Source organism: Eleginops maclovinus, chromosome 20 (assembly GCF_036324505.1).
Source record: "Eleginops maclovinus isolate JMC-PN-2008 ecotype Puerto Natales chromosome 20, JC_Emac_rtc_rv5, whole genome shotgun sequence".
NCBI lineage: Eukaryota > Metazoa > Chordata > Actinopteri > Perciformes > Eleginopidae > Eleginops > Eleginops maclovinus.
This window is the reverse complement of record NC_086368.1, coordinates 13,158,230-13,182,046: the sequence shown is the minus strand read 5'-3', so window position 1 is coordinate 13,182,046 and position 23,817 is coordinate 13,158,230. Positions and strand designations below refer to the sequence as shown.

At 38.6% G+C, this 23,817-nt stretch overlaps 1 protein-coding gene across 3 annotated transcripts; it reads right to left on the bottom strand.

Moving 5' to 3' along the window:
* On the bottom strand, window positions 1-19,888 carry nckap1l (NCK associated protein 1 like). Of its 3 annotated transcripts, XM_063910590.1 has the most exons (31): window positions 19,702-19,888; window positions 18,330-18,440; window positions 17,724-17,816; window positions 17,086-17,142; window positions 16,595-16,737; window positions 15,905-15,995; window positions 14,727-14,864; window positions 13,925-13,973; window positions 13,473-13,629; window positions 12,793-12,849; window positions 12,562-12,658; window positions 12,209-12,318; window positions 11,827-11,959; window positions 11,651-11,732; window positions 11,474-11,532; window positions 11,239-11,384; window positions 11,016-11,148; window positions 10,428-10,547; window positions 9,937-10,076; window positions 9,063-9,194; window positions 7,782-8,000; window positions 7,404-7,534; window positions 6,142-6,239; window positions 5,037-5,130; window positions 4,046-4,128; window positions 3,761-3,841; window positions 2,859-2,952; window positions 2,631-2,747; window positions 1,903-2,012; window positions 1,368-1,457; window positions 1-528 (listed from the first exon to the last, which is right to left on the bottom strand). In XM_063910590.1, the coding sequence occupies exons 1-31, from the start codon at window positions 19,789-19,791 to the stop codon at window positions 412-414; spliced, it is 3,372 nt and encodes a 1,123-aa protein (XP_063766660.1). In that variant the 5' UTR covers window positions 19,792-19,888; the 3' UTR covers window positions 1-411. The 3 variants fall into 3 exon arrangements, 2 of the variants coding, with proteins under 2 accessions (XP_063766660.1, XP_063766661.1); XR_010168186.1 differs by lacking the exons at window positions 1-528; window positions 1,368-1,457 and having other exon boundaries at window positions 2,514-2,747; XM_063910591.1 differs by lacking the exons at window positions 1-528; window positions 1,368-1,457; window positions 1,903-2,012; window positions 2,631-2,747; window positions 2,859-2,952 and adding an exon at window positions 2,975-3,375.
* Between the last annotated feature and the right edge of the window lie 3,929 nt (window positions 19,889-23,817).

The following is a 23,817-nucleotide window of genomic DNA, read 5'->3' as shown; positions in this document are numbered from 1 at the left end:
TCAAATAGCATGTTTATTGGTTGAACATTTGTAAGATTACATACTATACAGCCTCTTGTTAAAATAATGAAAAATCTTACACCTGTTTTCTTTATGTCATGGCACTGGTGTGTAAAATGTAACAGTGATATATTAACTTGTGCCTGATTTGCATTTAAATTATTCAAGCTGATTTTAGTAATACTACAGCAGTAGAGAATGTATTGCATAATACTGGCAGATAAGCACCATAAAACTTGTCTAAAGTTTGTAAAGGAACACCGAACCACAGTAAGCTATGGTTAACTTGATGGAAATGCATTGAAGTGTATGAAAAAGAGACTTAAGGGGAATAACAAACTAAATATACAAGCACATTAAAATATAGTTTGGAAAAGCCTAGGTTACATTAGAGATATAAAAAAGAAATCCTCAGCCCAGAGTGACAATGAAGTTCCTGTACACCTCTCTGTAGGCATTTCTGAGCAGAACATATGGGAAGCAGCTCTCCAGCATGTCTTGGCTCAAGAACGGAGACACATCCACAATCTGAAAGAGGCAGTGTTGAAAGGGTTAAAACATATCCCAAATAAAAATAAATAAATATCTGCACCAACCCTTTTCATTTCTACTGAAGACATTGATCTTTAGGCCACACACACATAAGAGAAAAAGATGCTTTTGATCGGGACTATTGTCAGCAGTGGATAAATATGCATTTGGTGTCCCTATTTAAGGCAGGACAACTTTGTAAGTGTCAAACTATAGCACCTATGTTATCACCTATGTTATCATTTTGAAGGAACATGTCACCTAATGCAACAATGAGGCTCAATTATGTCATTTTAATTGTTCTTGGAAAAATAAATGGAAGTCGATTGCAGGAAAACACAGACAATACTTGTTGGTGAGATCCATTCATTGCCAATTTTGGGATTTCCTTGGGATTTGTTGACATACAAAAACATTTGTTGTTATAATATAAATAAAATGTGCATGGTGATGACTTTGCATAACATAAAATTACTTCAATATTTGATGAGGATTTGGTTGTTGATCAATTTGTTATGCGTTATCTGTACTTGTGTAAGCGGAGGTCTCTGTATTCTTGATGTGCAAAAACTCCTCTCTATTCTTTTGCAATTTTACATATTAACTCAATAGAGTTTATGAGTGGTCCTTAACGACCTCATTGTTAATTATTCATTTATTAGTGCTTTAATAAGATAAGGGAAAAGCCATTATAGAAGACACTGCAGGACGGCTTATTATAAAGAGAAAACCTCTTAAAGAAGGGTCATAGGTTTTCCCATTAGTCAATTCATAAACCCAGTCACGTCTCATTGTAAATTTAAAAGACATAATTACTATAGTGCTAGCAAACCTACCAAATGTAGGAGCAGGTAGACGGACTCTCGGTTTTTGCTCTCCATTCTTTCCACATTTTGTCCCAACTGAAGTAGAGTGGAGGAAGCCAGCTGTGGAATAACACAAAGTTAAAAAGATAAAACGATTGAAATGTTTTTACTCTGTTGGACTCAAATGGGGCAGGGGCTGGCAGTGTCTTGAGAAAACTAATGTGTCCCAGAAACAAGTTATCTCTTATATTCAATACAATATTTCACAGGAAAACTTTTTTTTTCTTTTATTTATCTGAGGAAGCATCATTTTTTAAATGTATTTAGTTATCTATTTATCTTATGATAAAGGTCGTGTCAGCTACCTGCTCTGTTCTGTACAGCACTTTGGTCAACGTTGGTTGTTTTTAAATGTGCTTTATAAATAGATTGATTGATTGAACCCCTTAGGCTCATTTGTTACATCAATGAATCACAATAAACTGATTCTTTGAAGCCAGAACATATCAATTGACTATTTAAAAATGTAAAAGGTAAGAAACATAATAAAGTGTTTGCTGCTCACCAGGAGAAACTCTTTGAGGTGCTGCTCTATGTTCTTGTTCTGGATGGTGAACATGGCAGCAGCCAGCTGGTTGATAGCTGTAGCTAAACAGTGGATGTTGTTGTTGTGACCTGAGGAAATAAAAAACACAAAATTCAACATCGAAAATAAAAAGAACAGAATAGCAGGTCCTGTAACTTTAGCCACACAAAGGATGTTTTCGTGGCCTGACAATTAGAGAAATGTACTGATCCGTAAAACCTAAGAGGAAGTGTACAGAGCATACTTCCTCAGGCTGAAAGGGTAAATCTATTTCCGACACGCCAATGGAAAATAGAGACAAAGAAAATGACCTGAGACAAACGCCACCTTGTGCTTTGATAGAAATCTTGGCTATTTGCTGCTCTTAATGTTGCAGTCCAGGCTTGGAGCCAAGCTGTTAGGGTCACCAGGGCCACATGCCAAGAGTAACTGTATCAATGCACGTCAGCCAAACTTATCTGTAAACAAAAGTCTCTCAACAGAAACGTGTTTCTCGTTAACCAACATACTTTGCTTTGGACCACGTCAGACGGACTGGAAAGTATGATGCACAGAGATGCTAATAAGTCTAATGTTTCAGGGTGGAGTACCTTCTTTATACCCTATCAGCAGCTGGTGAGTAATGTCTGGAAGAAGAAGCGATTAGTAGTTGGTTCTGGTCTCAAAAGCAGTGTGTAGCAGCTGAAAGTGAATGAATTGATATGCACCTCCATGCTCTCGGCTGTAGAAAGAGTTGGGGTCCAGGGCCAGGGTAGGCAGGGACACAGCGACGTACACCAGCAGCAGACAGGAGAGCTTGTACTCCTCATCAACTGACGTGTTATCTGCAGGTTTTTCCAAGAAAACATTAAAATATGAAAGAATGCTCTCTTCCTGGTGACTAAGCCATAAGATCAAGTGGTCTACAGAAGTGGCACTAAGTGTCTGAGTGTTACCTGTCTGCATACTGCCGATAGCTTTGACGAGGGCAGGATCAATATCACATGAAAAGCCTGCAGCAGAAGCCAGCTCGAAAACATTCAGAGTCACCTGTAAGGTCATAAAGGATTAAATGAAGTGCAGACGCTTCTGCAGAGATGAAGGGCAATTCAAATTGAATGCATCATTTACATTGTCATCATTTTGCTGCTTTTTATTGCTGATAAAAACAAAGTCGGTAAGATGTTGCATTTAGCATCTTATGTAGCAGCCATAAAAGTGACAAACTATATCTGTACTGAAACTAAATCAGCATTGGGTGCCTTTTTTATGACACACAGGTTTTGATCTCGCCTTATTTCTGGTTGCATGCATGGTTGGCCTGTCTGGCTAGAATGTTTCACTGATGTGGTTTAAAGTGAAGCGCTGCAGTGGCGATCACGGCCCCTCTCACGGAGGCATGAGTGGGCTGCTGACGTCTTTGGGGTTATCCTGGTCCCTGCTGTGGCAGTCATGCCTCAATCAGAGGCCAGACTTAAGTAGGGGAAAGGGAGTTCATGAGTCACGGTCACAAAGATTGCTCCAAAGGGAGATAAGAATTTAATTTGGTTGGTACCAAAGGACAGAAACGAATAGTTCTATGCAACTCTGAGATCTAATGTTGCACACTGTCTATTGTGCTTCAGTATATTCTAGATTCCTAACTTCTGGGGGCAATCAGTACATTCCCCAAAGTCTCTTGAGTAAATACATTATGATGAATGTAAATGCAATAATATGTCTTCAACCTAAATTCTCTCACAATATGTCAGACCTGTGAAAATAAACCGTTAACATACTGTTGATAAATGTGATGGGATGATTCATGTGCAGTACGCGTTTGTTTTTTTTTACAGTGTAGTTACAAGCTGTGTTTCACCTTGATGTCCGTTTCAGGAGAGATGAAGTCTCTCATGCATTCGATGGGCCCGAGCAGGTATGGACAGTGCTTATTCAGGACCTAGTTCATTGGATTGTATGAGAAAATAACTGTAAAACCATTTTACAAACTGTCGACAAAGAAAATCAACATCAAGAATTAACCAAATGTTCCATAATCATAAAGTATCATATTCTATGTTGTCACCTACACTACCAGAAACCTTTTCATCAGTATATCATACTAAGAGTTGTTATATTAGCATTAAATGTTGTTGGGTATTACCTCTTTCAGAGAGTCCTGTGCCATGGATCTGAAGGACAGGATCACCCCGATGATGGCCATCCTCTTCAGCACATTCTCTCCACCTGTAGAAGTGCATATGAAAAAGATGAGAGGCTTGCTGCTGGATGTGAAGGATTAAAGCTGTGAGCTCCAGGATTGTACTGTGGGTAATTGTATAGATGTTTTTTGTAGTAATGAATAAGTAAACTGTACTAAAAATACAATATATTCAATCTGAAGTGACTGACAGCTCACATGGTTATTTGCAGTTAAATTATTTCCTTTACATGCTCTAAGAAAATGAGAGAGCTGCTTTAGTGAAAATGACCATGTAATAGTACTTTATATACTGTATGAATACATGTATATAACATATTTATGATTTTTCAAATCAAAATATATCAACACTTGAAGGACTTAAAATGAGGAGAAAATCATTGACAATTCTTTTAGTTATATCTTTTGTTTAATCAATGTTGATGTTACGGGTCTGCCTTCCTCATACACTGTTTCTAATATTTTAAGTAAGTTCATGCCCTCTGTGTAAATGTATTTCTTCAGCCTAGAGGAGCGCTTCAAATTAAAAAGACTTGATATCAAATCAATTGAATAAAGCCCATTCTTTCCTATGTTTGACTTTTCTTTCTTCTTCAAAATTGATTTAGACTGTTTGTTTGTCCTGTGTCTGGTCTCTGGTGTACTTCATTCTTCTGTGATGGATATATAAGTGATTTACAAAGAGTCCTGCGGTAGGTCTTTCTGTATGTCAGTAAGTATAGACATGATAAGGGCTTCAGCTTAGTGAGATTTATCTGCAGCACTCCTCATTTGCTTCTTCTTATCGTTGCTCTTCTTTGTCTGTTTCTTTTATCCCTTAGTACTTTGTGATCTCACTCTGTCAGCCTTCATCACACCTTCAACTTTTAGCAATTCCTTTTCTTCTCAACCCCTTACCTCTCCCTTCACATCTCCCCCTCTATCCATTTCTCACCTGTCAGCCTCTTCTTAAGGTTAGCCATTTCCTCTGGCTTATCGAAGTTGTTCCTCATCTGTACCAAGATGTCCATATTCTCTCTCACCAGTTTCTAACACAGGGGAGAAAAAAGTTCAATAAAACCCCCTTCAGGTGGGAATTATGATGGACAGAAGTCTTAGCTGTGACAGAACTGCCTCTCAGTAAATTCAGAACTTCTCACTTAAATCTTAAGTGTAAAAGTGTGGAGCCTGACTCGGTACAGCAGCAGAAACAGTTTTAGAAGAGGTTCACATGTTTGACAACACAAAGTGTAATTTTTAAGCACTAATTCCCTGCAAAATGAGTAATAGTGTAGATTATCATAATTTATTTTAATATAATTAAATAAAATGTATCTCAAAGGAAACAATTGTGATTTATAAAATCACTTAGAGCTCATGAATTTGACTGTAATAAACACAGTAGCAACATATCCAGTCATAATAGAGGTAAGAGTTGAATGTGACTTTTGTCACAGATAGTTTACGTCGTTAGCAAAAATACCAGAAACAGTTAAATAAAATAAGTCAAGCTAAAGTACCTGCACTCTTGTTTGACTTCATAAGCCTGCAACTACTTTATTCTCTACAGACAAAAAGCCAACTACACAGCTAAGGCAAGCGAGCTAACAACATTAAAGGCTAGCTGGTTAAAAAGCCTCAGCTAGCATCGGCTTTAACGACGTAAATTTACACATTTTTCTCTAGCTGTTGTCTACAATATGATAGGACGTTTTTAAGTTGTCTCCTACTATAATTAATCAAAATGTCTGTGGTTTATATCATAATTTTAAATCTATCTAATAGTATATAAACAGATTATATTTATTCCAGTGTAAACATTAACAAGAGATGGACAGACAGGAACAACTAATCTGAACTTAATTTGAATCCTATGATCTATTGTTAATTGTATTAGTTTTCTTAAATGTTTTTCTCTCCTATACACTGTTTACTGTTCTCTGGCTTTGAAGGTTAAAACAGTCTATTTCTACAGAGAAGTAATACTCATCAAAGGTAATTCGGCAGGTAATTGATTCACAACCTTGAAATGAGCTCATAACATCACACTGTAAACGTACCTTCAGCTCAGTGACTTGAGAAGTGATGTGCCACATCAGGTTCTCACTCAGAAACTTCAGACCGTACGGACCAATTAGCTCCGCCAGGGCCTGTAACTCTGTTCACAAGGTGATATGAATAATTTCGGATCATGATAAAAGGGAGATAAGAACAGAATATTAAATTGATGTCAAGCAGCCAAACGTGTTTACAAAAACAAACAACAGGAACAAGCTTAGGTGGAGCATTTTGTTACCAGTGTGGTGTTTGTGTCTAAAACAAAGCTTGACTCTCTGTCATGGATAAAAATAAGAAAGATTGAATTAGATCTGTGAGTGTAGCTGAATCAATAAGAGAGAGACAACTGTAGCTATTAAAGCTGTCACTCAGCTCAACATCTCTGCCAATATGGATGGATAATGACGCTTGCGGTTAAAATTGGAGGTGGTTAATGGATTGGCGGGTGAGTCAATGTGAGGCACACAGATACCTCACTACAGAGTAAATATAGACAAAAATGATGACATTGTTCGGGGTGTCTGGTGAAGTGCAATGGTCTCCAAGGTAGCATTATGTTAGCATCTCTATTTTTGTTTGCATTAGCTGAAGTGGACTGCATAAAGCCTTAATACAGCTATAATGAGGTCTACAACTCCTACAAGGCAGTGTGGAGGAGTGACAAGAGATGCTGAAATAGTACTGAACTTTACATTAGCCAGGCAATGCCAAAATAAAACGTATAACAGGCAGCATGAGCAAAAAAACACCAGGATCACTTCAGCTCCATCTGCGTGACGTGAAACAGAAATGAACAAGATCCTAAGTATTTGAGAAATGAGTCATGTCTTTGATCTTTGGACCATGATCATTTAACCTTAAAGTACCAAAAAGACATCTCATTTTGATGTTTTTTTCGCTCTTGGCAGGCAAATGTTCAAAATAATCTCCAAAAATCCTTTTTAAAAAACTGCAGCAGGGTGTTTGTTTAACTTGATAAAGTAAACAGCTATATGACTAAAATATTTCCATTACTTGCAGAAATTTCATGAATTTGAAGTTCATGTCACTTATGACTGTCATCTAAATTACTTTGTCCTACAACACAATATGCATTAAAAGTCAGAGTTGATCTTAAAGAAGGTGGAATAGTAGGATTTCTAACTTTTTAAATATAGCTATGATTATTCATCCAAATGCAATGACTGATGTACCATGATAGTCATATTGACATTATGATGGATGACACGGATTAAAATACTGTAATTACGCTCTGGGGCCCAACCTGATATATCTGAAAACTCCTCTGCTCTGAAACTTGGTTCGTTGTCAGTAGCGGTGTTGATGAAGCAGTGCATCGTGGGACAGTGAACGATGAGGGAGCTGCTGGCCTGACGCAAGAGACTCTCTAGGTACCTAAGGTGCAGAAAGAAGCAGACAAAACAACATTTCCTCAGCCTTAACTCAACAGAAGTTTGAATTGAAGAGAGTTTAAGTGAGAAACAAAGAGAAGAGATGAGAGAGACAGAAAACAAAGCAGATAGAGAGAAACTTGGATGTGCTACACTTCCGGTTATGTTAAAGCTCAATGTTATATGTGAATGTGTGGATGTTATAAGGACACTTGCATCAAACAGTAGATGCAGCTATTCTGTACACACACCAGGTTGTGAAGATAGTAGTAATGGTCGGCCCTCCACGTGAGTCCAGTGGCTGTGTTTGCTGCAGCAGGACGTTCTTCACCAGCCGGGTGATGTCCACATTGATGTAGCTGGAGAGGCAGTGCAGGCTGGCTGTATAGGCTCTCAACCCCGCCAGGAGGTCCGAGGGACGGGCTATCTCCTGGGTGGTCTGGTTGTAATTGGCCATTCTCACGATGATCCTGGAGAAACATGTTTAACCAACGTCACTTATCTCAAGGCCAGAGTTGGCTGAGGGCTGACAGATGGGACATTAAAACGGGTTAAACGAGCCATGGTGGCATGGTACTATACTCTCCTAAGGTCAGCGCATTCACTGCTCCAGGGCTTTGCTGCAATTGTATTTATTTTTTGACAGGGCCCTTAATTTTCCCTCCGTCCCTTCCTGACTTAGAGTGTATTTACAATTTTGGCCATGGAAGGACCAATCACTGTGAGCGCGCTGTGACTCAAGGGTGCTAATTTTAGGGTGACAGGGGAGATAATCATCAGCTAAGACAGGGAGACTAAGCAGAGCATATACACGGAAACATTAGGTTGCCCTGGTACCAATCCCTAATCTAAATAACAGTTAGAACTGAAATGACACAGAGCAAGGGAGTGACTTGATGGATCTCTTCTCAGATTTTTAAGTGGGTGCAGCACAGCCTGACACCGAGGTATCTGATCGAAAAGCAGGGTTCATTATAGAGATGGAGGAGACACTTAATGAAAGAGAAGCTCCAAATGATTCCCTTATTGTCAGAGGGAGAAAGAAAACTGTGTGCAAATCTGTGGGTGATAATTGGGGAAAAATGCAGCATGAGATGCCTTAAAATCTTCCCTGAGCTCCGTCACATACTGGTCATCAAGCCCCAGGGAGTTCAGCCTATTGTACAGTTAGTATTTTAGAATTCAAGAGTGAAATGATTACAATATGTTATTGCACTGAATAAAAATGGTGCATCAGATTCACGCACTGGCAGAGAAAATCAATATGACATGGACAATGTGTCTCTTTCACAATGAAAGCTGGCACCCATGTCCATAATTAGCATATTTCTGACAGGAATTGTTTATGGAGTGACGAGAACAATACAACTGATGTAAAATGTAAAATGCTTCTGCTGCACATGAGATAGGGGAAGTAAAAATGGCAAATGTCACCTCAGGGACTTTTTAATGCACCATGAGGACTCATCACATCATCTTCATTTATATATGTATATAAAGATAAGAATTCCCCCCATCCCCGCTCAGCATACTCAGAGAGGCGTGTCTCCAGATAGGAAATGAGGAACTCTGTGGGAACGACGATGTGGTCGAAGACAACAAAGTCACTGCAGATGCTGTAGGAGGCGCACAGCTCTGTCAGCATCAGATGCATCTTGTCCACACTAGGAGAAGAAAGAGGGGGGGGGGGGGAGAATTATTTAGAACAAATATTTTGACAGTGACTGTAGTATGGATGAGCTTTCCTAAGACAAATAAGGTCATAAACATGTTAGAGTTTTGTAAAACATCTCCAACTGAGGCAGCAGGGAGGAAATCTGAGAAAAGGGAGAGAGACAGCATTACAACTCTTCATACCTAATTAGTGAGTATTCCAAAGTAGCTACATACAGAATGTGATCCAACAATGAAAACGCCAACATTAAATGTGCTGCCAGTAAAAATCCATTTTTTTAATATGCTGAGGCATTTTGTTTCTTATTTTTAATAGCTTGATTCATTAGCTGTCAACCCTGACTGATTCAACTTGAAGGGTAATAAAGCTCGAAACAGCAAATGCCTTGTAGGCGAAAGCATTTTAATCCTGTCTAACTGATAACTCCAGGAGAGAAACACATGATGAGGTGAAGGAAATCATTTGGAAATGTCAGCAGATATTAATATGTTTCTAGCTACATGAACTGCATTAACCTACTTCCAACCTTGGAGGAATATACTTTGTGAAATGTTTATTTAACTGCAGTTTGACCAGAACAAGTGCTGTTGATAATGCTTCATGACTCCAGAAATCAGGGATGTAATAATAATGACTATTTTTCTAAACCATCTGCCAATTCAGTGTAGTTATTAAACAATCAAGCTGAGAGATAACTATAGAAAATGGGGGGAAACAAAAGGAAACCTGACTTGGTAACAACGCTCCGGTCTTTCCTCAGGCTTTCAGCGCCTGGTTTCTCTTTCTGGACCTCTCCCTTCTTTGGCACCGGCTTCTTTTGCTTTCTGTAGCGAGCTGCGCTGATGGCGTCTGCACAGTGCTTGGGCTGCAGCTATGGGATTATCAAGTGGAAAAAGGTGTATGCAGAGATGTAGAGAAGAACAGAGAAAAAGAGGAAGATTTCAGCAAACAAATACTACAATTTTTCTTGGATGCATTCAGTCAAAAAGTAAACACTTTTTTGGAATTCTCCTCAAGGGATTACAAAAACAATCCTGCATTATCAACTCCAGAGATGTGGTCCTTGCTTATCATTTTATTCAAATTCTCAATTGTCTACTGCCTGCTGCTAAACCCACTGATGCCAAGCGGAGGCTTGTGTGATTATATTTGGATATGGAGTTTGGTGGAATCAATCTGTGCTACATAATGAGTTTTTAAAAAATACTGAAGTAGCCTTCACCTGGTCATTGAGGTTGCACTGCTCAGCACATATCTCTAACACAACAGTGCTGGTCTGCTTGGCTATCTGCTCCAGGAAGGTCACACATAGGCGTAGACTCTTCTTCTCCATTGCCTCTGTCTAGACACACAAACAAACATGGCATGTGACACTGTACTAAATCTTGTATATAATATGATTACGTTTTCTGGATTTGTACATGCAACATTCACTACAGCTTTACATGATTAGAATGAATGATGAAGCAAAAAATACTTCACTTGCTTCTTCTTTGTCTTCTTTCAAATGAAAATCAAGGGTTTTTGTACAAAGGCACAGAAAAACACACAGGTGTGATTAAAGGCATGTTTTCTCACATACTATCCCATAGTTACGTTAAGGTGGTGGTTACTGTTTACTGTCAAGGGCATATTTTATCTACAACTTTATAAACTAAAGCTTATTTCAATATTCGTAGAAAATGACATATCGCTGTCATGATGCAGCTGGGAACTTGTGTCACCAGTCAAACTTCATGCAGTGTAAGGTGTTTTAAATGCTTCTCAGCTCATTATAAATAACTTCCCTAACACAAAACTGAATACTGACCTCTTCTGGGCAGAGCGGGTGTCCACACTGGCTGAAGTGGGAACAGACAATCGGGAAGGCCATGAGGTAACGCTTCATGGTCATATCCTCACTGCTCTGGGAAAACATCTTCTCAAAAACACGTGGGTAGAAACTGGAAAACAATTAAGAGAATAAGCAGTTAGTGCATTAAAGTATTCAACCTTGTAAGAGAAGAAGAGAGGAGAGGAAAGACAAAACTGACCCCAGGATGGACACCTCAGATGTTTCCTGCAGAAGTTCTTCCACACTGTCCACCATCCTTGTGTGAAACTGAATCATGTTCATCACCTTCGCTAAATCGGTGTATTCCCTTAGTGGAAGCGGGGCCTTGTTCACACTTGTGTAGGCCTAAAACAGAGGTAAAAAACACTTCAAGGTGGCATTTACCAACATTTATAATGACATATGAATATGGTGCAATATATAAACCGTACTACCTGCAATCTTAGCCAATCCAGTCTAATTGCTCTGAAGTCAAACTCCTCTTTGTTTTCCACTGTAGATACAGATGGAAACATCATTATTTAAATACCATTTCATTTTGCGTTTTCAATAAAATAAAATATTGGGTGGTGAACACAAGTAGGATAACCTGCAGGATGTTGTTGTGATACCTTGTTTGATTGACAAAGCAGAGAGGGTTGAGACGAATGAAGTCAACAGGACTGACTCCTCCTCTGGACAAACATACATGTTCTACAGAGGAGAAAAATAGATAAATGTATGAAGAAGAAAAATAAATGGAATAAGAACCTGTACTGTGTATTGTATACAGTATGCCTTCCGGTACCTGTATGGTGTCATTGAGGACCATGGCATCAAACTGAGCAAGGTACTGGATATGGTAACGCTGAACTACGTGGTTGTACTTTGTCATCAGACCTCGTAACTTCTCCATGTGGAAGAGAAGCTCTGCCATCTGACTGTGAAACCAAAAAATCTAATTAACATTATACATAACATATCCCTTCTTATTAAATTTCACAAATACATGTGTACAAAACTCTAAAAACTCTTTTCACACTATAGGATATTACAAAAAAGTACATAGCTTCTGCGCTGATGAGAGACTTAATCATTTGTAGCAAGGGAGCTGCAACCTTCTCGCTGCCAGATTTTAGCACACTCAAATGACACTACAGGCTTTTTCTCCCTCTGCACCTAGGACCTACTTGTCAATGTAGTCCTCGGGCGTCTTTATCTTTGGCATATTCTCAGAGTGTCTGACGAGCCACAGGACCTCGTCACGGGAAAATGACAGAGCCATGAAGACAAACAGGGCCTTGGGGATTTGATTGGCACACAGAACAGAGGAGTTATGATTGCTGTGAAAAGCAGGGTCATTCCCAATAAATCACCCCTCCTATCCCAATATTCCCCAGAGTCCAAGATGTGTTCAGGATGGAAGTTGGATCAAAGCTGCTGTTTTACATAAGTCATGCTATCAGAATTTCATTTTGGATTTATAACACTAAATAAACTCATTTACATTCCTCGGCACAGCTGTCATTCCCGTTACTCTTACCTTTGGTCCCAGAAGTCCAGGTTCATCCTCCAGAACTTTATATAATTCCTTCAACGCTCCTCTCAGAAACTGCCTCCTCTCTCTGTGCATAGCTCCACTGGTAATAACACAGGAAATGGACATGGATATTTGGTCCCCACAGCTCATTTCAAAGCAAATACACATCAATGAATATTTATGACACAAAAATGTTCAAACATTGCATATTGCATAGTTTCCTGTCAGTCTCACCTGTTGAGGATAGCATACTCCCGGCATTCCTTGATGTCTGCAACTCGTTTGCTATATCTGATTTTTAAAAAAAATTGTTGTCAAGGAATATCGACCATTTTAAATTGTTCACAGATACCTTTTCTTATTGCCATACTTGGTATTTGAAGTTGGTCATATCAGGCCATTTTCAATATTTTTTATTAAATTATTGCCTTGGTAATGTTATGTATTCTCTAACAGAACTTACCTTAAATGTCAGTACCTACATTTAAAACAGTTCTGAAAACTATAATAACAAATTATTTAAAAACGAATATATATATATATATGTATACGTATATGTGTCACTGTTGATGTTATATTATTTATTGCAAACATTGAACATTTGCAGCATTTTTGGTTAAATGTTGTTGGATTAGTTTATTTTAAAACCTTTATAGTATGTGTCTGTATTGAGCCTGCTGTCCGGTCTCTTTGATTAATCAAAGAGACCAGGCAAGAGGTCCTCATCAGGACTCTTTAAAACAGGCAATAGAATGAAAGTGGCTCTTAAGAGGATATTTTAAATCAGATCCACTTTGTTAATGGATTGAAATATGAGGGTGTATTATCTGGCACAAATTACCCATTATTGCTTTTTACATGTTCATTCATCAACTAGTAATACTTCTTATACTGTAGCAGTGCAGCTTACACACCCTTTGATGCCGTCGAATAGTTCCTCGGAGACCTTATGTATGTTGAGAACCTCGTCTCTGGTGAGGATGAGGAAGAGGCCACTCCGCAGCGCCATCTTCCACAGCTCCAGAGAGGCCTGGTTTGTGTTTAGGCTGCTGTGGCACAACATGAAGCCGACTGCAAAGAGCACAGACAGCAAGATTTATTAAACAACAACCTGTGGAGCTGGACCCCTCCTGATGCATATGAGAACCGGTAATGCTTCTGAGGTAAAGTAATAATATCTCTACTCATACTGTACTATTTGCGTGTGTAGTTCTTCTGTATCATTTCATTTTTGCTAGGCGCAGTATGTCTCAAATGTGCTTAAGGTACAAAAGTGCAAACAAGCAGAAACGCTGCATATGTTTAATACATTTGTTTGTTGTTAATAAAGAAAACAAATGGCATATTCAGTATGAGTAATACGTACGTATTATCCACCGCTCCATCACCTCCATAGACAGGTATTCACATGCCATCTGTGATAAATAACAAGCCCATTACTCCCAATACATACACATTCATTTCAGCCTTAAATGTGCTAAACCTACTGTATAAAAAAGTCAAACTTATCAGTTAAATGATATGGTAACAACACCTTTATTCCTACACTGTTCTTGTTCTTCCTTCAAGACAAAATATTGTTTTTATCTGCCTTGAAATATTGACCATCATCCCTAAATATGGTAAAAGATGCACATTTATAATAAAGCCCACAATACCTGCCTGTGTTCTCAATAGCCTTGAAATGAGGGCCATCTTTTGCTTGAAATAAATGGTGTCTTTTCAAGATATATTGTTGCCTGCAGGTTCCATTTTTGGCTGTAATAGTGTTTCTAATATGAACAGGCCACAGGCAACAGGGATCATAACATTACACAAGGGGTCGTAATGGCCGTGTTAGAAGACAGCAGTGAGGATGACAAAGGACAGAATGGTGCACGAAAAAGAAAACAGATAGAAGTACAATTTCAGGGAGGATAGGAGAGTGCAGTAGACAATACAATAAATCCTTCCCTAACTGACGATTCTATAACGGGAGGACATGCTACTAATGTTAAATGGACTGTGTCTGACCTTTAAGACAACACATATACTTTAATTGCCTCATTAAGAACCTTTTCTATGCCTGACATCAATGGAAAAATCACACTTTAGACACAACCCCGCTTCCTCTCTCTCCCTCTTCAGAGATAAATACAGGAGGAGAGGTGACAGGAGGGTGGACTCACAGTGTCGCAGCAGGCCGGGTCCAGCATGGCAGCTGGAGCACTCAGCAGGCTGAGGAGCTGGGCACTGCGCCACTGCTCTGCTGGCAGGTTCCTGCGTGGGTAGACCATCCTCAGAGACAGCAAGGCTGTCGTCACAGACTGGGAGAGACATAGAGAAGAAAAGGGAGGAAGTGAGAGAGGGAGCGGGAGAGATGCAGACACAGGAAGAGGGCAAAATGATAGAGATACAGAGAGATGGCAATACTCCACTACGACTGATAGCAAACCAGACGGAGGCTGAAAAGCTGTGTTTTTTGCACATAGGCATATTTTATGGTCCACTACACAGACTAGTGTAACTGTCAGTGTAAAAGCAGTAAATAAAGTGTTGAATCATTTGACCATATGTCAACATCTCAAACATAAAATGCAGACCTTTTGTTAAATTGTTTGCAAAATGTCCTGATTTCTTTTCTATGTCTGCTGAACATAGACTTTTGTTCCTGTATAGTGAGAAAAGTGTTTGCCAGCTGTGCCAACTAGTTCTATGTGTGTTGGATGACAGTGCTCTTGAAGTTTGTTGTTTTAAAGGGACATCAAATATCAACTGCTATAACAGGCACATCTATGCCTCAGATGTTCCTGTTATAGCAGTAATGTCAAACGAGATTGATTAAGTTCATATTTGCTTGACCTTGTCTGACTTAGATTGACATGCAAAGAGGTGAATTATGTTATTGCTCCTGTTTGTTGTGCTTGTACTGTCTTGTAAAAATAATAACTTACTGACTGAAACAAAATGTTTAATTTGTGTGAGTGTTGGGTAACGCATCTGCAATTTACAGCTACTGTATAGTCTTTCAAAGTTGTATGTCTGCATTCCACTGACGACTTTGACTGGCATACACAGAGCTTCGACATCATCGTCATCCAACACCTTGAGGAGGAGCTGGAGCACTGACTGCACGTCTGACCTTGTCACATAACATTAGTGCCCGTCCTCCCTTAAACTATATGGAAAGCCTGAGCAGGCGTAGGGTGTAGTGACATAACAAGACAATAACAGAAGTGTGTATTATTTAATATTTAATATTGTGTTCTCTTAAATATACAGTACTATTTGGACAAGGTTTATTCAATCTGACTGCTTAGTTTATTTTACTGTGCAATGTATATAAACAGTTGCACAGGGAGCTTACTTTTGTGTGAGGGCCAAACTCTTCCGTGAGCTTCTTCCAAGGATGCTCGTACTCCACAAACATCTGGCCCAGCCGTGGGTAGGAGGGGTCACTGCAGGATTTATCACAGTATGCAATTAATCAAGGCGAAGGAAAAGAAGTAAGACATTATAATCGTATATCATCTCTAATACTGTGCCAGTCTAGCAGTCCTTACAGGGATTTTACTGATGATACTAAAGTTTGGGATATTACATCCTTTTTTACAGCTTCATTTTTGGGTGGTTTAAATAATGCAGAGTTGAGAGTTCTCGAGGGGCTTAGCCACATGTGTTGTGAAATTCAAATATGATTTTGAAATGTACAGTATGTGTTTGTGTTCCCTGCTCACGTCTCATACTGAGATAAACATCCTTTGAGGAAACAAATAATTATGCAAAGTGGGCGGACTCAAAATGTCAGATTACCACTTGGCACTTGGTAATTCATTTTAAGGATCAGAGAAATGTTCACATTGATTGTTGTGGAAACTCGTAATGGCTTTAATCAAACCACTTAAATGAAGTGTTTGATAATTATTCACTGGATAGCTGCGCTTGGTAAATGCTTACTTAATGCTATTTTGATCAATAGGGATGGGTATATTTCTTTGTGTTGAAATTGTGTTCACCATGTAAAGTCAAATTAATGTAGCGTTTCATGTTTTCTCACCTGCTCCCATTGGTCATCTCATGGGCGCAGTTGAACATACCCACCAGTGCCTTCTTATCATCGATGCGAGACAGCGTGATGATAACAGACAAGTACGTGATGATCAGATCCAAGTAATTCTTGGTGAAGTCAAAGTTAATTGCCTAAAATGAAAATGTCAGTATGGTCAGTGGCTCTGAAATGACTGTTCCTATATCAGTCTAATCAGGACATATCTAAATATACAAAAGCATATACGTAATGCACAAGGAAAGAGATGTCACACAATTATGGTAATTAAAAACCTAACAAACTGAACAGGTGGAGGCTGTGGGCGGTGAGAACAGAAAACACAACCTGCATTAGCAGGAAGGAGTAAACAGCATTCTAGCAGAAGGAATGAAAAGAGACAACTGAGTGACAGCTTGTTATATTAATAGCAGATGGTGTGCCTGATTTCACTGTTTTCCTTGAGTTATATAAAAAAAACATATTGTATACAGTAAACTTACAATATCAAAGAAGCACTGACAGGCATCTATGGTGTTCAGCAGCTCATACACGTGGTCCTAATTAGGGACAGAGAAGGATCGGTTCAGAAAACAGACATTTACACCATGTTAAGCCTCTGAATTGATTTCATACACACATTATCATGTTCAGAGATTCCTGTAGCCTAAACATCATTACACATTTGCATATTTCTTTTTATAACATCATGATTGAGTAATTTTCAATCTTACAAAAACAGATGATGCATTGGCCTGGCTGCGACCTCCATCACAGATGTATGCTAATGTGAGGGGAGGTGAGTGACAAACTGCACAAAACCACAGTGAGTTAACCGTCCTCCGTATTGGGACTAAAATCTGTTATTTCCCTCTTTAGGAATAAGCCTCTCTAAATGTAAATGTATTCCAGAAACCTAAATAGCGGCATAAAGAATTAATTAAAAAAAGAGAATTCATATTATCAGATTTGTTTTTGTGTAAATAAGTAAGACTATGTATATTTATCTATCATCTTTTCAATGTTTGTAAATCTAGACAGTTGTTATGTGGTGCTTCTGTTCCTTCCTCTGAAGCTGTCATGTAGGTCCTTCTCATGCAAATGGTTTTCAAAACTTAACAAGAAAAAAAGACATTATCACCCTGAACTCGATTACATCCAGGAAAGAGTCGTAGTAGCTCGTTGTGGCTGCCAACACTTCAGATTTCTGTCGCTGGATGCTGTTCAGATTTTGCTGCAAAAGAATTATCAGAACTTTGGTCAAGTATTAACAAGTACTAATATGTTAATTAGCTCCACTTTTTTATTGATAAAACCACAGCAGTCATATGCAAATGTTTAAATGAATGGATTATAGTAAATAGTATATTAAAAAAACATGTAGTTATAGCATAGCAAACATAATGAGATATACCAGAGTCCTTCAACCTGCACTGATTTTATGAGCCATATCATAAAATAAGTCTTGTACAGATTGTGTTATAGTTTTAGAAAGCCAGGAGGGGAATGCATGGGATCATAAGATAGTAGTTTGATGATGAATATATAAGCCAAACAGCTTTCTTGTCATTTTGGCCAAATGTATTTTAGTGGATCACACAATAATAATTTACTAAGAACAAAAAAAATAACATGTTGTCTCAAGTACCCAAAACAACTGCATCATTACAACAAAACAGGAAAATATAGTAAAAGCATGTCCATTTCTATAAAGCAGGACAGATAAAATTGTTGCAGTTACACTCACAATGTTTCCTCTGAAGTCAATGTTGGGGAATTTCTTGTTGATGTACTTGATGGGGGTCTCCATGGCTTTATCTGTCAGAAGGGAGAGCCGCAACTTAGGGTCCGCACAGGTCTGTAGCAGAGATTAGAAAAAGATAAAGATGTGAGGATGTGATGCGAACGGTTTGCACATCATACCGTAACACTCAGCCTGATATTTGTTATGTTTCACCCGGGAGGTTATGGCAGTCAAACCTTTCATTTTTAAACACATTTTCATGCCCGGTGGGTTTTCCTGACAGGATTAAATTGTTGTTGTTTTTTTAACATTTTGACTGGCATCCAACCACTGGTTTGCAAAGGTAGGTTGTCAGATGATGAATCCCCAGACTAGCTGTTGAAATTACAGGCAGAATGGGTAATAATTCTCTCCCTGCCCCCCTCAGAAACCCTGAAGGAGACCTTGAGCAGAATGGTCATCACTGAACTGCTCCTCTCAGGCTGACGGTAGACTGCTCTTCCACTTCTCCTCCTCATGAAAAGACATGATACACATGCTCAAATAGGGAAACTGAATGGGGGATGTGTGTGTGTGTGTGTGTGTGTGTGTGTGTGTGTGTGTGTGTGTGTGTGTGTGTGTGTGTGTGTGTGTGTGTGTGTGTGTGTGTGTGTGTGTGTGTGTGTGTGTGTGTGTGTGTGTGTGTGTGTGTGTGTGTGTGTGTGTGTGCACAGAACACAAAACATATTCTATTTTCTCATGAGTTAAACTTCCTGTACAGTATATGACGTTCAGATAAGTGTGGGGTGTCAAAATAAAGCAATCATTCGTTCTCTGGAATCATCATCATTAGTTCATTCCATTAACTCTCTAATGTCTTATTTGACTGGTCTGTTTGGATCTAATCTGATCTGTGAGTTTCACAGCATTCGCTTAAGAATAGCTAAAACTAGAGTTGACTGACAGCTCAGCTCTGACTTCCTGTTTGCACTTCCTCTTTGGAGAAATATGCTCAGTTGCAGTTAGAAGACAGTTCTGTATATACAACAAATAGCCATTGTTGAACAAATAACCTCACATTATTTCATTACAACAGTTTGAGGAAGAGCTCCTTCATAGTTTATTGATTTTGAGTTACAGTGCATTACAATTTTATGAGTAATGCATCCTTATAGATTCTGTATAACTTTTGTGCATTAAAAATAAAGTACATTGAAGTTTAGCTTCATACAGTCATTGTCTATCCTGTATGTTTACTTTCAGATGTATCTTTGCATTGTGTAATGACTTTAATCAGTTACACATTTTGAAAACCAATAAAGCGTAAGCGTATTACATGAAAGTTAAGTTCCCTCTTTCTACCTCCGCTTCCTTAAATCTTCATATGCTCCCTTACCTTTTTAATGTAGTTCATGCGTATTAACACCCCATTGCCTCTGTCATTGAGGATAGTGAGCTTTTCTGCCAGTTTCTGTTGGTAGTCCATGGCTCCAGACACAACAAAACTCTCCCTCCGCTCGAACCTTGGCCTCCTGGTCCTGTGTAGCGCTCGAACCCTCAGAAACAAGTGCACCAAGAGCCTCACCCTGACACAAGGTCACATGGGGCTCTTCGGGGGGGTGGAGTCATGAGTTGAGAGCATACACTTGAAAATGTTTATAAAATTAAATAATAAAAGTTTGAGAGTACATTTGCCCACTTACTGTAACTGGATGTCATAATTAGAGTATCAATGTATTGAAAAAACATTAAACTACTTAAAGTTACCAAATGTTGGCATAATTAATACTTTTGTACTTTTGGATTTATAGCCAGATAAAAAAAAAATGACAGTCTTTAAATCTATATATTTATCACTGACACTTTGATTTGAAACTGGACAAAAGGGATATGTTGCTTATAACATTGGATTTAAATGAGGGGCAAGGTCATGTTTCCTGTCTGTTAAACTGTCATTTTTGTTGTGAATAGTTTGAGCTACACTCCTCCTGCTCTGTAAAAGGACTCCTGTTAACAAGGAAGTTGATCCAAATTATATGATTGTTATTTTAAAAAGTGTGCACTGAAAATATTATACTTTTAGTTTACAGAGTATAAAATATGAACAGGAACAGGGTTGAATTTTCAGACCAGACCTGATACAAAAAGGAATCTCACTCACCACAAGATGTCACTGTCTACTAAGTGAAGCTGTGTGTCTCTGACGGATAGGGGATCAATTATGCAACGGTAGATACAGGTTTCTCCATCCGTTTTCATCTATCCAGGATCATTTGGTTACTAAATGTGCAATAACTCATCCTGGGAACTCAATCTCAAACACCAAAATGTTCTTGGATGAGATGCATTGAACATATAGCCACATGCTAGTTTTTGTTTGACCATCCTTTGGTGTGACTTCATTGGGTCAAAAGAATATTGCATTTTAGGTTGGAAAATTGTTTCAATGTGTTGTTTTGCCTGCATGCTAAACAATAACATAATAAGAAAGTGTCTAATAAATCTTGTGTTTATGTGTAAGCGGTTTTAGAGGCCTGTGTAACCTGGAAAGCGCGGTCACACTACTACCATATCAAGCTATTCTCACATCCAGCATAATTACTGAGACTAAAGTCTTTGTCATGTAAACTAGAAAAATGCACCAAGATATTCAGCAACCAAGTGTCGTTTTCTGTTTTTTTCCCCACAAGTGCCTATTAACTCCTTTTAGTAGCAGGTTCAGTAAAGTGTAAACTGAAGACAGCAGCCTACTGTAGAGCTTAGAGAGAGTAATTTTCTTAATGAGTCACTAAAGTCGACCATAGCGAGCACAGCAGTATAGCAAAGCAATAATTGATGTTAAGTGGACTAGAAGATATAATCTGTTTATTATTTACCTACTGGCATAAGCTCAGAGAGCGGTAGACAAGTTAACAAGGCTGTCTGGGAAAGCAGACAGGAGGATGTGAAGGTGGGAGGAAAGCGGGGTGAAGGGGATGCAGCTTTGTCGATGGAGGTAAAAGTTTATTAACCTCTTACCCTCTGTGAAGAAAGTAAAATAATCTGAATCCTTACCTGACTCATTACGAAAGAGAGAAGTGAATAAATCTGCTTGGTTTCCAGTGCATACTCGTGATTTTTTAATCCAGGTACCAGATGCAAAAGCTGTAGTGGAAACAGGGTTTCTAGGCACAAAAACAGATTTGACATTAAGGCATATAGAGTACATAAAACAACTGAGATCAGAAGTACTGTAAAGCAGTGCTGAATAGACCTTTAATCTAGGTTGGCTTGAGTTTGAAATACATGCTATAGCGACAGGTATTACATGATTTGTAAAACTGTAGAGTAAGATTCAAAATTGAAATATCAAAGATGTTACAGACTTCAACCAATAAACAATGAGCACTGTTTTAAGAGCATTTAGCAACATTAAAATAGCAGTGCATGAAGCTTACTGAACATGTTGGTTCCTGTTTTGGTGCATTCGTTAGTGTAGGCTTATTAATGAAATACTGTATGAATGACAACAAAAATGATGGTTCAGTCAGGATAGGAAGGATCTAAAAAAGAGTCATGCACATGATCAAAATAACGCACAATTATTTCAACGTATGACTGACCACTGTCAACTATCATATGTATATGATTTTATAAGTCTGTATGGGTATTCCACACAAGATTTCAGACAATATAAATATGTAATGGGCTAACTGAGAGTGATCTTAACTTCTTGTATGATTAAAATGGTAAAAGGGGACATATGAAATGGCCTTTGGGACAACAAGGTATTTTTTGCCATCTGTGAGCAGGCCTGCAGGAGGAGGTAAGGGGAATGATAAAGGAAAGGTTCAGGGAAGTACAACTCCGGCTGCAGCCCAGATGTCAAAAGAAAGATGGCAATGCGCATATGCCTGTCTAAAAAATCCAAAACAGGCAAGTATCATAAAAGATACTGTGGTATGATAGTTACCCTTCTATCAAACATATCAGCAGAACTGGTGAGAGTGTTTGTGAATGGTTTTTCAAATATTTGACTCACTTCAGTTCCTTTTTTTTTCTGTTAGTTGCTTGAAGCCGCTAAATCGATACTTGTATTCATTCACTCTAAAACTTTAAAATATCCCTCTGTAGAGGCACTACTTTTACTCAAGAAATGGGACCAAAACATAGCTGAAAGAACAAAGACAGTGTACTGGTATGAAAGCCAAGCAGCAAAAGTTGTGTTGCTGCTTCTTTGCAACTCATTAACCTTCGAAAACTTGCTAGCATTACTGAAATCAGTAAAACCAAATCACGTACCAGCTATCACAAAACAGCTAACACAAAGAATACTTACTCTCTTTTGTTATGAATGCTCTAGTCTAAAAGGTATTAAGGGAGAGGAAAAGATGCTTGTTAGGTCACAATAACAATAAGGTGGGTGTAACTATGTCAGTTAAGGTCTTCTGAAAACAAACATTGTGTGTTTCATGCTAAACATATTAAGTCCATTAAAGTCAGCCTTTACACTCGTAACAGTAAGGTGCTTCTCTGGTGCCCATAGGAAATGTTTTCTAAAAACCAGGAGCTGTTTCCAGAGCGTAGAGTTGACTCGGCTTTGTTGATGAAAGGCAACAATGAATTGATATTCAACATGTGAAACTTACATTTTTGGTCTTCTTTTGAGTTAATTGCAGTCTCACACATTGTTATGTTAATATCAGACACCGGGGCGCATGGGCATATTCCGTCAGGTGGGATAATAATCTGCATGTTTCTGCATTTGTGTATTCGCAGGCTTTCATCAGTCATTTGCATCTCCCTTGCTGTAGATGCATTACACTGGGATACTTCCAGGTGGCCCAACCTATGTAAAAAGGACTGGCTAGGCACTCAGTTTAACTTAATTGGTGTATTTTTGGTAAATTGCGCAGAATGTATCCCACCATGAATGAAAGTGAAAAGTGATAAATTGTGACGAATATTTGTGTTAAAAGGACAGGTTTTTAAGCTGCTACTGATTTGGAACTATCCAAGTAGGGGTGCTGCTATAGCAGCAGCACTTTGGCGTGAGACCTCCTGCTGGTGGCAGTATACAAACTGTTGTCACGTTTGTTATCAAACAGTAGGATAGTAAACATTGCCCCCAATGTTGATATACGAACAACTGTCCTAGCCCTGTAACTATCTTTCAATTTCTTAGCCTTTGGCCATTTAACTAATCAAAGGAAGTGTCATTTCTCTTTTAAAAAAACTGGAGTAAATTCAGCCCCCGGCTATGACATCCTGCACAGCATGTAATTACACATCTAAATGGTTAAACATATAGAAGAGTTAAAAGAAACTGCATTCTTACTTGGCACGTTAGGACATGGTGCAGAGACAGAAAGGAAAAAAACTGGGGATAATGTATAGCCCTGATGAAAAGACTTAAACATCATTGGCGAGCAGCAACAACATCCCATTAAATCTGAACACTTTTACTGCTTACAGGCAGCAGGGAACATGATGAGTGAAGAAACATGCAAGTTCAAATAAACATGACTGATGC

Excerpts from the sequence above, each read along its gene's own strand:
- nckap1l (XM_063910590.1), bottom strand. The coding sequence starts at position 19,791 with ATGGACTACCAACAGAAACTGGCAGAAAAGCTCACTATCCTCAATGAC. Across the intron at positions 13,974-14,726 it reads ACCCGGCCTGCTGCGACACT|ATGGCATGTGAATACCTGTC; the intron begins GTGAGTCCACCC and ends TATTTATCACAG. Across the intron at positions 5,131-6,141 it reads CTCAAGTCACTGAGCTGAAG|AAACTGGTGAGAGAGAATAT; the intron begins GTACGTTTACAG and ends CCCCTGTGTTAG.